The sequence below is a fragment of the Manis pentadactyla genome, chromosome 3, assembly GCF_030020395.1.
Source record: "Manis pentadactyla isolate mManPen7 chromosome 3, mManPen7.hap1, whole genome shotgun sequence".
Classification (NCBI taxonomy): Eukaryota; Metazoa; Chordata; class Mammalia; order Pholidota; family Manidae; genus Manis; species Manis pentadactyla.
The window spans coordinates 216,282,401-216,298,247 of NC_080021.1; the positions used below are offsets into that span (position 1 = coordinate 216,282,401).

The window sequence follows — 15,847 nt, forward strand, 5'->3', positions numbered from 1 at the left end:
ACTGTCCTGGGCTCCGCTTCGTCCTGTCCCCCGGCTCCCTGGGTTTGCGGGTTCCCGGGAAAGGATCAGGGCTCCCTAGTAGCCGTTTGAATTCGGTCGTTTCACTTTCGGTCTCCGGGCTCGGGGCTCGGACCTAAATGCTGCACCCGAGGTGGGAGGGACGCACAGGCCAGAGGGCTTTTCTCAGTGGGGGTGGCCCGGGAATTGGCAAAATCCTTGGGCCTTCAGAGGCCAGTTACCTGACCCAAAGAGAGACAAGGTTCCAACACAAACCATTGCACAGACAGGGACACCGAGGCCCAGGGAGGAGAAAGGCCGTTCCAAGGACGCAGCGGTCCTCACTACTTTTGGTCTCCCAGGGGCGCTGAGGTTGGCTGTCGGGCTTGGGAACAGAGCTCGCGCCAACTGACGACGCTCCCCGACGTACTCTCTTCCGCCCGCCCCGGGCACAATTTCCCCTCCGCCAAGTCTTCGCAGAAGGCAAGGCCCAGGCGTGGGTGAGGCACCGGTGCCCGGACTCCTCCCGCCCGCTCGAACTGAATCCCTCGGCTCGAGCCGGAGCCAGTGTGATTCGCGCCGGCGACGTCTGGAAGGTGGCTTAGGTTCCAGAGCCCTAAGTCGCCGCCGGCGCTGCCTCCTCCGCAGCGCTGCCCTCTGCTGGCGTCTAGCCCGACGGGCGCGCCCCCTGCCTGGGCATCAGCCTCGAGGCGGACCCGGGCTCTGGGTCTGAAGGTCGGACGGAGGCTCTCTCCTTCCTTACTCTCCACCCCGGTGCAGACCCCGGGGTGCCGGAGGCCACTGGCCGTAACTGGGCAAGCAGAGGCCTGGGGTCCGTCCCCGATAAGTGCGAGGCTGGCTGAGCAAAGGCCAGACCCAGGGCTGGAGGGAGCCTTTTGCCAAAGGAAACGAGAACAGTGACTCCTTGTGGGAAGGCCGGGCTCCCCCGCAACCTCGGCCCTTCGCCCAAGTCCTGGCGGTGCAGAGAACGCCTGGGAGATCCGATTTTCCTCCAGCTAACCCTTGGGTCCACCCCACACTCCGCGGGTGCAGAAAACACGGCTCCATTAAGGAAATCTGAAATTACAGGGAGCGGGCACTGGCTGAGGAGTTCGGCAGGTGGGGGAAGTGTCCCTGTGACCCCCGTCCCGCTTCTGGGCTTGAGGCTAAGCCGGGAGGCCGCAAAGCCTGCAGCAGGCGGTGTCTTCCCCCTGGGCTCTGGGCGCTCTCCGCCTCTGGAGAGGGACCGCGCCGGCCTGCGGCTGCCTTGAAACCTCTGCGCGGAAAGTACGCTGGTGGGATGGGAGGGAGCAGGGAGAAAGGGGGTGAGCAGGGAGCAAAGAAGAGGGGAGCCAGAGGAGAGAGAAAGAGCGCTAGGAGGCAAGAAGGGGTGCAGCAACACGGCTGGCATCCCTAGGCAGCTGCTGAGCGAAGGAGCCGGGAGGCCGGAGCCTCCAGCCCAGGGCTGTCCGCAGTTTCGGGGGATGCTAGTTTGGAGTCACGGTTGCTTCCACGCAGGACCACCCGGAACCCCTTTGGATCCCCTCGTGCCCGTCAGCAAAGCCGATTCCCCGAGACCCGTGGCTGGGGCGATTTCAGTCCGTCCTTCCCGACACCCCCCAGGGCCGGGGGCCTGGTAGCCTGCGCAGCACCCTCCGGCCCGACCGAGCCCCGACGGCGGCGGCAGCCCCGCCCCGGCAGCCCCTCCGCCTGGGCATGAATTTCCCGTCCGGCTGCCCGCGGAGAGCGGGCGGTTGGAGCAGCCCGTTTGAAGCGAAGTGCCGGCCTCGGCAGCGCCGTCTGCGCGTGTCAGCGCGGCCCGTGCCGAGCCTGCGGGTTCCGGGGCGACTACCACAGTCTGGGGCTTGGGGGTCTCGGAGAGCCCCGGGCCAGGCCAGGGAGGGACGGTGGGGCTGGGCAGGGACAGGAGGGCAGGGGAGCTGGAGGGAGGTGAGGCCGGGCCTGTTGGGCCAGAATGAGGGGCGCCGCTCGGGCCTGAAACCGGGGCTGAGCCCGGGGCCCGGGGGGCCCGGGGGCGAGAGGCGGCCTCCTGATCGGTTGGGCCCCTGGAGTCCGAACGAGCCTGGCCGCGCCCCTCCGCGACTCGGTCCCCTCCTCTCGTCTCCGCGGGCTGAGCCTCCCGCCCGGCCCGCGCTTCCCACGGGGAGGAGGAGGAAGGGCCAGGGCGGGGCGGGAGGCGCGGAGAGGGGCTTTTCGGAGGCCCGCGCCCCCCGCCCCTCGAGCTGTCGCGGCGAAAGCTTCCCGAGCCCGGCCGGGTACGACAAGTCTGTCCTCCGACGTCAGGGGGTCATTAATAACCAATTAGGAGGGTCACTGCGGCTGCTATAAAGGCGCTGAGACTTTGCCAAAGGGAAGACCGTCCGGGCCGGGTGTGCGAGAGGCGAGCGCGCGTCCGGGAGCCTTGGCCGCCGTCTCCCTGCAGCCGCCGCCTCGCACCCCCCCGCGCCCCACCCCCAGCCGCCTCCGCCTCCGCCCGGGGCGCCCATCCTTCCGCGCCGCCTCTGCCACCTCTGCAGATTCCTCCGTCTCCCCTTCCCCTCGGCTGCGCTCCCCCTGGTCCTCTCTCCTCCCGGCCGCCGCCTCGCCTCCCGCTCCCTCCGGCGTCCCCGGCCTCCCCCTGCTCCCCGGCCCCCGGATCACAGCCCTCTACTTTCGCTCCCGTGCTTCCCGGCGCCCGCCGCATCCCCGCGTCGGCCCGGCCGCCTGTCCCCCGGCGCCTGCGAGCCCCGGGCCGCCCATGATGGGCTCTGTGCTCCCGGCGGAGGCCCTGGTGCTCAAGACGGGGCTGAAAGCGCCGGGGCTGGCGCTGGCCGAGGTCATCACCTCCGACATCCTGCACAGCTTCCTGTACGGCCGCTGGCGCAACGTGCTGGGAGAGCAGCTCTTCGAGGACAAGAGCCACCACGCCAGCCCCCGGACAGCCTTCACCGCCGAGGTCCTGGCGCAGTCGTTCTCCGGCGGTGAGTCGCGCCGTCGAGGCCGGCCTCATCCCCTCCTCTCGCGGCCGCGGCTCCCCTCCCGGCGACGCGCAGGACGCAGCGGGGACCTGGGGCGCTGCAGCTGCTCGCACCAACCCGGGCGACCCCAGTGTTCTGCGTGCCTCAGTTTCCCGTAAGCCGAAGCAGGGCGCGGGCAGCCAAGCCCGGGTGGGGCGACAGGCAGCACCGCACCTCGCGCGCCACCGAGAAAGGATCGCCGCGTCCCGGTTGCCGGGCCCCGCGCCCCCCTGCCCTCCCCTTACCCCTTTGAGCAGGCGGGTTCCCGGCATTTAAAGCCTTACTAGGCGTGTAATAGCAGTTGACTCAAAAAGAAGGGGTTTTAAATTCATTTAGTTAACTTGGGCTTGACCCGCGAAAGTTCCCACTTAAATCGAGAACTTTAAAAGGCAGCGGGGGCTGGGGAGGGGCGGAGGGCGGGCGGGCGCAGAGAAAGCCGGCGAGAAAGCGAGGAAGAAGAGAAAAAGCCAGCTAGAAAAGTTTCTTTTCTTTAAGATGTCTCAAGTTCTTATTCCTCATTCATCAACCTGCAAACAATATCTTTCCCCGGCGCTGGCATCTCTGCGCGTCGCCCTCTCTTCCCCCTTTACGATTTCTGTTCCTCTCTTAATTTACCGTGCAGACTAATTCCACTTCCATTCACGCTATGTCAACCATCTAATCCCCCCTTTTTGTAAGGGGAATTCCTCGGCCCCTTTTAAACAAGTCCCCTCCGCATTGAGCTACAATTTACTGCTACAGCATTCTTCCAGGGCTAATGAATTTAGAATTAGCAATTTCTTTCGAATGGAGCCGAATGAATGCGATCACTTTAACAGCGTGACAAATTGCCGGCCGCGCCGCAATGGACACCGTTTAACCGCCCCCTTTCAGCCGGCCCGCTCGCTGGGTATTTTCCCAGGTAGCTGAGAGGGGAACCTTGTAAGACAGGGAGGCCGCCCATGTGCGCCTCCCCGCTCCGACCCCCGAGGCCAGGAGCAGCAGGGGACCCCCCCCCCGGAGTTGGGGCCCGCCCTGGCTCTTCCCCGCCTAGAGAGGCAACTTCAGGGTTTGCCTGGGTCTGGGAGCCGCCCTTTCTGGCACCCAGGAGCGCACGGGGTCACCCAGAGACCGGGGGATCTGGTCCGCTGCCACCAGCGTTTCTTTTGAACCTCAGCCCCTCGCGGCCGCAGGTCTGTTCCCAGCACTGCCAGCCCGCTGCAGCGGAGGGCCTGCCCGCGCCCGCAAAGGAGACAGAGAACCTGCCAGCGTCTTGGGTCCCCCCACAGTGCCCCGTGCTCGGTTCCAGGACACGCTGTGAGCCCCGAGTGACAAGCGGAAGGGCCAGAACGGAACTGGGGAGAGCCTCGGCTTGTTAGCCATGTCCTCGTGGGGAGCTGGCCTCAGCTGGCCCATTTGTAAAACCATTCACTGTGAAAGGCTCAGTAGTTCTTAAACTTTGCCGGGGTGGAGGTCAGGGGAAGTTGTGGATGCTTTCAGAATTGGCGGAGAGACTAAAAAAACCTTCTAGAAATGAGCTCCAAAGCACCGCTTGCTTTCCGGGCCTTCACCACTGCCCGCCCCTCCACTACTCCCCAGCAGGCACACCCGAATGACTTTCTCTGGAGCCACTCCAGGGCAGAGGTGGTGCTGGTCAGCTGGGCAGGACTGGGCCTGGGCCCTGGAGGGCAAGAGCCAGGCCTCCTCTGCCTCAGGCTCTAACCCGCTTCCCCACGGGCCCCCGCTGCAGAGGTGCAGAAGCTGTCCAGCCTGGTGCTGCCGGCCGAGGTGATCATCGCACAGAGTTCCATCCCCGGTGAGGGCCTCGGCATCTTCTCCAAGACGTGGATCAAGGCAGGCACCGAGATGGGCCCCTTCACCGGCCGAGTTATCGCCCCAGAGCATGTGGATATCTGCAAGAACAACAACCTCATGTGGGAGGTAGGTGACTGTAGGCTGTAGGGCCGTGGGTGGGACCCCAGCATTGCCCTCGCCGGGAGCTGCAGCACCCCTGGCCCTGACGCTCCCTGAGGCAAGATTCGCAGCCACTGCCTGATGCCTGAAGGCTTCTCCCTTAAAACCACTCCTTAAAGGCCTTTACCATCCACCCTCTTTCCTCCAGACCAGGCTAGGGGGCACCACTGACGCTGGGCCCACTTCACGGTGGAGGGCACTGAGACTCAGAGAGGCCGTGTCACCTGCCTAGGGTTCTTCAGCACAGAGCTGGGAAGCCACCCCTGGCAGCACTTCCCAGCCACCCACATTCTTTCCTTACCTGGGAGGCAGGGGAGGCTCTCAGAGCCAGCATTGGCCTGAGGTGAGGGTGGCTGGAACGGAGAAGGGTGGCCTGTGCTTCTTGAGACTCGGCTTCTTAGCCCCAACAGAGCAAGGACCCTGGAAACGATCACAGATGAATTGGCACTGAGTCAGCTTTCTGGGCCAGGCGCCTGCATTCCACCAAATTATCTCAGTGAATGATGATTCCCATTTTACAGAAGGAAGCCCAGAGGCCTCCTGGCCCTCCTCTCCTCCCAGTGCCTCCTCTCCTAAGGGAGGGCTCCTCTTAGGATGGGAAGTCACACCAAAACACTTCCCCCTCGGGGCTTTCACCTTGCAGAGTCCAGCCTCCCCTTAATCTAATGTCACCCTCTCCCTGATCTCGTTTTTCCTCCCCCATTGATGGCTCTCCATTACACCCCCAACCTGCGGACCCTGGAGGGATCCAGTGTGACAAGTCCCACACCTGGTCCCAGAAGCAGGAGGAAGGGAACAGGGGGATGGCCCAGAGGCCTCTCCTAACCTCACCGCCTCCCTCTCCTAGAGCTTTGGACCAGTGGTCACCTTCTGCATTTGTTGCTAGGAGAGGCAGTTGGGGTCCAGTTTGATCTCTGAGCATTCTTGGTAGCTCCCGAGAAGGGGCTTGGGCCCGGGACACAGTGAGCCGGACTTCCCTCTGGTCTGAGATTCTAGCCAGTGCTTTCTGCTGCTCTGGGAGCACCTCTGCGTCCCTGGAGAGCTCACTGGATGCTGCTTCATCTGGTCAGTGATCCCCTGGAGACCCTTTTATTTTGAGAAAGGGGAGGACATGGAGGAGCCTGTGAGGCCCTGGGGACTGACTCCTGTGGGCCATTTTTAGTGGGCTGGCCTCAGGCAAGTCACTGTACCTCTCTGAGCCTCCTTTTCCTTAGCTGGAAAACTGATATGATAATAGCCATGTCCACTGCCTGGGGCTGTTGTGAGGATAGACAGAGTGTGTAGATGTGGCCAGCACAGGGCCACAGGTGGCCCATGTGATACAGCCCCGCCTCACCTGGTCCCCAATTCAATGGCGCCCAGGTGTTCAATGAGGATGGCACAGTGCGCTACTTCATCGATGCCAGCCAGGAGGACCACCGCAGCTGGATGACCTACATCAAGTGTGCACGCAACGAGCAGGAGCAGAACCTAGAGGTTGTCCAGATTGGCACCAGCATCTTCTATAAGGCCATCGAGGTGAGTGTGGGTACTGTGGGGGTATACTCGTGTCTCAGAGTTTGGAGGGAGCTAAGCCAGGTGCAGGTCGTTGGAAGGTTCTGGAGGACATGTTCCCAGTAGGGAAATGCTTGGGTCGGGGCAGCTATGTCTGGGAACTGTGGATGGAGCGGCATTGACAAGGGCCCAGCTGGCCCCACCCAGGCTGTAGGACAGGTCCCTGCAGCATGGTCTCCAGGATTGTGACCTCTGTGGCAAGCTGGAACCTTGACTTCATGCCACGGTGAATGTCATGAGCACCTCAACAGTGAGGTCCCTCTGGGTGTCTGCTGAGGGAGTCATGGGGTTCAGAAGCCACAGAGGTACAGAGTGCCAGACACAGAAGGCAGCCCAGGGAAAGCATCTGTGTGGGAGAAAGGAGCTGTGTCTCAGCATCTTAGCGGTGTGTCGTCCCTCATTCTGCAAGCGTGGGACGCCGATGACATGTGGATCACGACTCTGGTGTCAGCTATCACAGACTGATCGCTCTCCGTGTCAGGCTCTCCTAGACGCCATATATACATACATTTAATCCAGGGGGGTGGATTCTGCGATAATCTGCAATTGACAGACAAGGAAACTGCGTCTCACTTGGTGGCAGAGCTCTTGCTGGGCATCAAGGGGAATGCCGCCGCTGGTGCTGGTGCTGAATGAGGCTTCTCAGAGGAGAGAGAGCGGACAGATAAATACCGTGTCTCATAGCTGGAGGGAGATAAGCCAGGCCCACATCATCGAAAGGCTCGGGAGGAAGGGAAAAGGGGGTGCTCCTAGGGAAATACTTGGCAGAGACAGACAAGCTCAGGACACGTGAGGAGGGGCTCTCTAGAAAAGCAAACCAAGTGGTGGTAGCCAAGGAGACCCACGTTCTAGTGACCCTCCCTGGACAGTGTCCCTTGGCAGGAAATTTGCTCAGCATCTGGCCCAGGATAGAGACAAGCTGCCAGCCCTCCCCATGGCAGGTTGTGGGCAAGTGCTGTGCGGGGAGGTAGGGCTGTCCCCCCGAGACCTGACTGGACCTCGTGCTTCTGCTCCCCAGGGGTGGGGAGAAGCACAGCGCCCCTTGCCGTGAGGCTGGGCCTGACTGACTTTTGGAGTGGTGCAAAGGAGCGCCCCCAGGGCCAGGAAACCACTTCCTTTTTTCCCATTTTCTCTCTGGGGCTCAGAGCCCACAGGTCTTTCCGAGGCCCGAGGGGCACCAGGCCAGTTGTCCCTCATCACCAGGCTCCAGGGACTGTCCCAGGAATGACAGCAGAACGACCTTTGCCTGGGCGCTGGGGTGGCCAGGGAGTGGGTCTCAGCCGAGGGGTGGACCTTGTGAGGGCATGGTGTGGAGGTAAAGAAAGGTGAGCAGCTCCTGGACCGGGGTTCCGGTGAGGCAGGACAGGGCGGGGCTGTGTGAGGGTAGCCTAGGCCCAGGACAGAGGTGGCTCCTTGCCCACTGGGCCACCACCCTGTGGGAGCTGGGGCTCCCCACCGGACAGCCTACATTTGGCCTCTGGTGTAGCTGAACCCCACTTCTAACAGACAGTACCCTCCCAGGCCCTCACCCCCTGACACCCTCTCAGCCTCACACACCCTCACATTTGTGCACAGGTCATCCTGATGCAGATGAGACTGGGATGCACGTTTGTTCCGTCCTTCCTACTTCTATCCAGACACACATACACACACATGTACACAAGTGCAGGGGCACACACACACACACACACACACGAGACAGACTAGGAACACTTACATGGTGTTAGCAAGAGGACTCTCAGCTGTGGCAGACCCTGGGGGCCTGCGCCTTAGGCTGTGCAGGTCACAGTGACTGAAAGCTGAACAGAGTTAGGAAACATTAATAGACATTTATACAGAAATTCAGAGCACGGGGGTCAAGGTGACTGAAGAGTATCTCCAGGGAGGAATCTGAGTTTATAAGATTAAAAAAAACATCATTTATATTTGATCAGGAATCTAAGGTGACAGAAGAGGATCAGGAAAAACAAATTATCATATAGGATATCAATAGCTGGATGTCACCGATTTGCCATTCATGCCTTCACAGAGTTAGCAAGGCGACAGAGAGGGGACTGAGTGAGGGACAAGGAAGCACAAAACATCACCCACATTGAACTTTTAATAGGTAAAATTTTTCATGGTGGCAATTTTCTTAAACTGCTGTGCTGTGATATGAGATTCCAGTTACAGGACAGAGTGTGTCTGGGTGGCTGTGACTGCCCACGGTGTAGCCGGGCCGAGGCCAGCGCTCCCATGGCCCTTCTAGGCTGGACCGGAAGGCACTGCTGCTCCTCCAGGTGGCCCTGGACTCCTCCCGAATACAGCGCTGCTTGCCCTGTGCGTGTGTGCGAGCTCGCCAAGGACAGGGGCCTTTGCCGGGATCTGTTTTCTAATCTTTCTGTCACTCAGAACTGCTATTTCTATTTCATAACAGTAATCCATTATTTGCCAACAAATGGGAAGGAACATCTTTATTCAATGAGCAGAATATCCTATTGTTGCTCTAGAATTTCCCACAAATACAAAATACTAGCCCTCCAAACAGAGACGAGGGCAGTGGGGTTTCAAGCCACTCTCCCTGCTCACTTACGCCCCAGAAGAATTTACTACAACCTCAGGCGCCTAAAATGACATTCCTACGAAGTGGCCAGCGAGTGGGCACTAGATGTTGAATGAATTAGTCTTTCTGCAGTGATGGGGACCGGGTTGAAAGGGGAACCATGGACCCAATTCTCCCAGGAAAACAAAATTGCTGCTCCAGGAAGCCAGACATTTGACTTCCAAACACAGCACAAGGAAAGGATTGAGTAGTAAGTTATGAAGGATTTGGATTTTGGAAACATGAAAATAATTCCAAGTCTTTCTCTCCCATATTTTTTGGCAGATTATGCCCGAAAGTAGTGGCTTTTCCTTTCTGCTACTTTACTTCTTGTTTCAGGCAGTTGGGCATTTTTTACCTGGAGGCCCCATGTCTCCATGTCTCTCTTCTCTGGGCTCCGTGAGGACAAGCTCCATTTTCCTTTTGACCTTGCTCATTGATGGTTGCATTAAGGCACTCTGATTATTAATAAGCATCATTACTAATGCTCCCATCCATGACGCATTTGCTGACACGGCTAAGGGCCTCAGCAAACTTGAAAAAACTCCCAGCCTCTCAGCCCAGCGAGGTGCTCTCGACACCATCCCTGTTTCAATGACGAAGAAAGTAAGGTTCAGGCTGATTGCAAGAGGTTGTTGAGCTGTGATCCACATCCAGGCCTGTCTGACTCCAGGGCAGAGCCCGTGGTCACCGTGCTGTGGGGCCTCCCTGGCCAATATCTATTTGTTGGAACTCTATTAATTGGTGTGTCAGGACATCTGTGGTACAATGGAAATTGATATTCGTCCAGATGACACTGAGATCCTTCTAGACAAGGGCTTCTGCACCGCCGGGGGTAGGGAAGGGCATCAGAGCCTTGCGGGAGCATGTTCAATAGTGTGACGTGAGTTTAAAATAGGAAAACAAACCAGAACCCCATTGGTTTCCATTGGTAATAAGAATTCAGAAAGTGACAGAATGAAACTTCTGGACTGATAGGGAAGGTTAAGCAGCTTGAACTGAGAGATTATGTGATTTACCAAGGAAAGACTCAGGTGCTGACATTCCCCGAGTCTTGATGATGTGGATTTCATGGTGTGGGACCCAGTTTATTTGGGAATTGCTTGGTTTATTGTGGGTCCTGAGCCAGTCGCTGCAGTCCAGAAAAGTGAACGAACAGCTGATTCTGGTTCTCCAAGCCTCACGGAGATCCTCCGCTGGGCCAGGCCAGAGTGTGGCTGTAAAGAAAGAGCGCTAGGGAGTGACAAGGAGGCCTGCAGGGGCCTGTGGCCGATGTTTGCTCTTAGGTGGTCTGCTGGGGAGACCCTGGGAGTGTCTGGATGGTATTATCAGGATCTCTGGGAAGAGGCTGCTGGTTCCCTGGGGTCTCCTGCCTTGCTCTCCAGGCTTGCTGCATGGAGGGTGCCTGGGAGCAGGTAGAGACCAGAGGTTCAGGCCAGGGGCTGCCGCTGGCTTCCCAGCTCTCTCAAGTGCTGGGAGAGCCTCCAGTTCCCAGCCTCTGTGCCGTGAGGCCGCCTTCTCCAGCACTGCCTTCGGAGCTGGTGGCTTCTCCACATCAGGGGGTGTATGTCATTCTCAGTTCCAGGAGGTTCTCCTTAATAGATTGTCTTTCTTTAAAAAATATTTTTTGTAAGAAGTAGCATGTGCTCATTAAAAAAACAAAAATCAGATACATTGTGTAGAAAATAGAAGTCACGCTGCTCCCCATGAGCCTTAAATCAGTATTTTCTAATGGTCTCAAAATGACAAACGCTTCTGGGAAAGATGCACAGAAACCCGGCTACAGTGGCTGGGCATCCGGAGCGGGAGGGAGTTACTTTTCATTACAGGCCTTTTCACATGTTTACACATTTTTGACAGTGTGTCTATGTCCCTGTTTTAATTTTTAAATTTACCTAGTAAAATTAATTTTAACATGTTAAAAATGTGTTAGTAAATAAATGTCTTGTCCTTTTGCTGAAACAGCCAACACTAAAGCTCTTATTAAAAAACAATATTACAAAGAACACCCTTTTGAATAATAATATTCAGAATTTGTGCAATTCCAGACATTCGTGGCTCCTCATTCCTTACCATTATTGTTGTTATTGTTATTTTGTATTTAATAATAATTGTTGCTGTCAATTAAAATGAAAAGGCTAGTGTTGACATAGATATTTGCTTCCCAGACTGAGAGTCTGGAGGGACAGAGGCAGCTCAGGGCGAGTGACATCAGCCTGGGGCTCGCTGGACCCCGCATCCCATGTCTGGGATCTCCCCAGGGAGATCGAGTCAGGAAGTGGTGGCCTGGGCCTAGGGCTGATGTCCTTGGGGCATGGGGACCCAGCCTGTGCTCCTGTGGGTCACTGCAGGCAAAGCCACTGATCACTGGGTATTAACCGTTCCAGCCACTCTGTGCCACACCGCAGGCTCTGTGGGGACAACTGCGGGGTCAGAGATTGCTGCCCATTTCCCTGAGAGGTTGGCAAGCTCAAGGAAAATAATAAGTGCTCCTGTGGATCCATCCTGCAAAGAGCTTTAGGTGCATGGCTTGCTGAACCCTGATAGGCACCCACTGAGGCCAGAATAATGGTGCTGTTGGGAAAATTGAGGCCCGGCAACATAAGGCAACTTGCCCAACGTCATGTGTTTAGCAAGTGGGAACCCAACTGGCCCCCAACAGGTGGGCCTCCAAGGCCTGAGCCAAGTCCTCCTGCAGTGTTGTGTCTCCCAAAGGAAGGGGCGTGTCTGGATGTCTGCTGGAGGCCTGTGGCTTTAGAAGAGCTGTGATATATACATGTCTGTTTCATCTGAGAATTGAAGCCGAGGGTCTGGACAACGTTGGAGGGGACTTACAGTCAGAGTCTTAGCATTGGGGGGACCTCAAAGACCTCCACAACCCCTCATTTGAGAAGACAAGCTTAGAGAGGCAAAGTGCCTGCCTCAGGTTGCCCAGGGACCAGGACGGGCTCGTCGGCATCATCTGTCAGAGAGCGTCTTCCTTCACAATGAATTGATCTTAAATATTTTAGTTGCATCCTCCTCTCTTCTAGGGACACACAGAAGCTCTCTCTTCGCCAGCCCTTGTCCTGCAGGGCCTCCAGCTCTGACATGATGGCCTCCTGGACAGTGGCCATGACTGTGAATGAGCATAGAGGCCTCAAGGACTTTTGCTGTGGTGCCAGGTTCTAATCTGCCTGCTTTCTTTGAGGCACTACCCAGTTTTCCTTGAGTACAGGGACTGCACTTGGACTTTGCATATTTGAACCCTGGCCACCTGAGTGTGAACCCTCTGCCTGGCTTCTCCTCACTCACCGATGCTGAAGCTGGCTGGACACGACACCCCATCAGCCATGGGGCCTGTTAGGAAGGGGCACAGGGACCCTGGGCTGAGTCTCAGGAGGATGACAGGGTGCCCTGGGCCTTGCCTTCTCACACCTCCTCTCACTGGCTCCTCTTCTTTCAGGGTGCAGCAGGCCTAGCTGTGACAGGCTGAGGGCCTTCCTGGCTCTGACAGAAGGAAGGAGGGTGTGGGGAACAGAAGGGTTCTGAGGAGGGCAGGGGTCTGCAGGCTGGAACCCAACAGAAGGGGCAGGGCCTTCTCTGTAGCCAAGGAAGCCAAGGAAACTACTCTGCTTTGATTTCAGACACCCCTGGATGGGGCCCCACACGATCTTTTCAGCTTCAACTAAAAGACGATCTACCGGAAAACAAACCCTATTGCCGGTGGGGTGGTGGGGTCAGAGGGGGGGGTCCCAGCTCTCTCTGGGCAGATCAGAAAGTGACCTCCAAGGTGGGGGCCAAAGCCAACTCCCTGGAGTCCAGCCCTGGGAGGCTGGAGGGGTGTCCCCTCTCTCACTTGCTGGCTAGGGCCTGAAAGTTCCCACCTGGGAGGGGTAGCTGGCTTTCACGAAAGGCCTGGCCGGCCCTGGGGGGTGTCCGGGAGCGTTCGGTTACCTTCGGTGCCACCTCGGAACAGGCCTTCCAGAGCTCCCCTGAATTGCCGCTGCAAACCCCTCCCTGCCGGCAGCCTTCACCATCTCCCTGGGCCGGTCCTTCCCTGGGAGCAGCAGCCCCCTCCCCATCTGTGGAGTTCTCTGCCATTGACCCAGGACCTGGCAGAATGGATTTTGTTGAAGGTCGAGTGTCCCAGCATCTCCTGAGGTGGAGGTGTTCTCAGTGCGAATCCTGCTTTCTCAGTATTTGCCATGTGCATGGAATCATGCAGAGCCCTGTGCTTGGGAGAGAAGTACACATGACATACTACTGCTTTGTGGGTGCTTAGGGTGATATGTTTCTAGAACATTATTAGGCAGGGTGTAATCAAATACCATAGGGTGCCCACAGCCCGAGCTCCCTGGGAACATCTGGCCCAGCCCTGCACACCTGAGGGCTGGCTGCCTCTGGTTCCCCTGAGTAAGCAATGAAGACTTTTCTAGCTCTCCTTTGGTGGCTTTTGCTTCCTGCAAGGCTTCCTTTCTGTTGCTGTCTGCTTGGGAAATCTTGTGTGGCCACTGTGTGTGTGGAGACAGCTGTGTTCCCAGCAGCAGAGAGAGGACAGAGAGGGCTAGAAGGCCTGGGCAGGGAGCGGGAAGGATGGGCAGAGCGTCCTAGGGCCTTCCATGTAGCATGACGAGAATGGCTCGGTGCAAATGGACCCGAGCATGGCTTCCTCGAGGCTGAAACTGGAACCATATCATCAAGGCAGGTGCCGGTGGCCGCCTGGCTGTGAGGGGATGTGCAAAGAGCCCTTACTCCCCAAGCCACTGCCTCCCTGACCTCCTGCCTCCTTCTCTGTAGATGATCCCTCCCGACCAGGAGCTGCTGGTGTGGTATGGGAATTCACACAACACCTTTCTGGGGATCCCTGGCGTGCCTGGGCTAGAGGAGGAGCAGAAAAAGAACAAGCATGGTAGGTAGTCCCCATGAGGCCACGATGGCAAGGGACCCACAGAACTCAGAGAGACTGAGTGTGTGTGTGTGTGTGTGTGTGTGTGTGTGTGTGTACGTGTGTGCGTGTGCATGCATGTGTGCAGGGAGGCGCCCGGCCTCAGGGACTCTGGTTCAATCCCCAGCAGCACTGAGCCCACGGGACTCACTGAGCCCTGGTCCAAGGAGGCCAATGCCCCTGGAGCTGCCAAGACAATCCAGGCATGGTTCAGGGGCAGTTCTGTTTTTCTGGACAAAATAGATTGTCTGGGGGCAAAAAGGGCTGGGCGGAGGGGACACCAGAGAGGCAGCAGGGTGTGGCAGGAAGAGCAAGGGGCTGGGCAGCAGTCTGGATTGAGTTCCAGTTCTGCTGTGTAATATTGGGAATGCCTCTAGGCCTGTTGCCCCATCCATAAAGAAAAGACGTTGAATGAGATGATCTCTAAGCTCCCTTCCAGCTCTGACAATCTATACATTTCCCGGCCCTGTCCCTGGTGCCGGGCCTGGCACAGAGCTGGTGCTCAGTATAAACCCACTGAGTGAAGGTTGGGCAGAGTGTGCCTGTCTTGGGGATGCTGATCAGCATGATAAACACCATTTGCTCAAGTGTTGAGCTAAACCTTTTATAGGTATCATCTTTTTTTGGTCCTCATTAAACCCTTGTGAAATTTGGTTTCCTTATTTTTAGAGGATGAACCCGAGGCTCACGAGCTACTGTTTATCTAGCCCTTGCTCTGCAGCTGATGTTTTACAAATGGTAATTTCTCTGATCCTTACAGCAGGCTTATGAGGCTGATGCTGTTGTACCTCCACTGCAAGATGAGAAAAGCAGTTCCCTGGTACATAGCAGGCTCTCAGTAACTGTTTGTGGGATGAATACATGAAAGGTGGTTTTTTTTTGGGGGGGTTGTAATAGTTTCTACCATTTATGGAAGAATATTATGAGGCAGGTGCTTCCCATATACAGGCTAAGGCAGGTAAAATGCTCAGCACAGAGTAACCTTCAGAAGCCATCGGTTTTTTGTGATCACCTCCTGTAGTCGCACAGCCCCATGAAGTCGTGGTAGGTTCCCATTTTACACATGGGAAAGTTGAGGTTTCTTAAACCCAAGTCACCAAGTCCCCGAAGTCTCACGGCATGCGCTGGAGTCCAATCTTATTTGACCCCAAGCCAGAGCCCTTGCCCCCCCCATCCCTCTGCCAGCACCCTGTCAGTCTCCCAGGAGGCAACGTGGGGCCCAGGACGGCAGGGCCCTGGGAGGAGCGAGGAGGGGCAGGGCCCGGCGGCGCGGTCCTAACGAGGCTGCTCTCTACCCCTTCTCCGCCCGCCCCCGGCCCCCGGCCCTGCCCGCGCGGCCAGAGGACTTCCACCCGGCGGACTCGGCGGCGGGCACCGCGGGCCGCATGCGCTGCGTCATCTGCCATCGGGGCTTCAACTCGCGCAGCAACCTGCGCTCGCACATGCGCATCCACACGCTGGACAAGCCCTTCGTGTGCCGCTTCTGCAACCGCCGCTTCAGCCAGTCGTCCACGCTGCGCAACCACGTGCGCCTGCACACGGGCGAGCGTCCCTACAAGTGCCAGGTGTGCCAGAGCGCCTACTCGCAGCTGGCCGGCCTGCGCGCCCACCAGAAGAGCGCGCGCCACCGACCGCCCAGCGCCGCGCTGCAGGCTCACTCGCCCGCGCTGCCCGCGCCGCACGCGCACGCGCCCGCGCTCGCCGCCGCCGCCACCGCCGCGCACCACCTGCCGGCCATGGTGCTGTAAGCGCGCGCCCGCGCGCGCCTCCATGCACGTGGGCGCGCACCGCCGCGGCTCCCGCTTCCCGCGCGGCCTT

The 15,847-nt window shown here is 58.1% G+C and overlaps 1 protein-coding gene across 1 annotated transcript; it reads left to right on the top strand.

Moving 5' to 3' along the window:
* The first annotated feature begins 2,515 nt into the window (after positions 1–2,515).
* Positions 2,516–15,777, top strand: PRDM12 (PR/SET domain 12). The gene is made up of 5 exons (XM_036913566.2): positions 2,516–2,978; positions 4,744–4,934; positions 6,330–6,485; positions 13,882–13,993; positions 15,371–15,777. Exons 1-5 carry the CDS (start codon positions 2,756–2,758, stop codon positions 15,775–15,777), a joined length of 1,089 nt encoding a protein of 362 aa, XP_036769461.1. The 5' UTR covers positions 2,516–2,755.
* Positions 15,778–15,847: the final 70 nt, after the last annotated feature.

Excerpts from the sequence above, each read along its gene's own strand:
- PRDM12 (XM_036913566.2), top strand. The coding sequence starts at position 2,756 with ATGATGGGCTCTGTGCTCCCGGCGGAGGCCCTGGTGCTCAAGACGGGG. Across the intron at positions 2,979-4,743 it reads GGCGCAGTCGTTCTCCGGCG|AGGTGCAGAAGCTGTCCAGC; the intron begins GTGAGTCGCGCC and ends CCCCCGCTGCAG. Across the intron at positions 4,935-6,329 it reads ACAACAACCTCATGTGGGAG|GTGTTCAATGAGGATGGCAC; the intron begins GTAGGTGACTGT and ends AATGGCGCCCAG.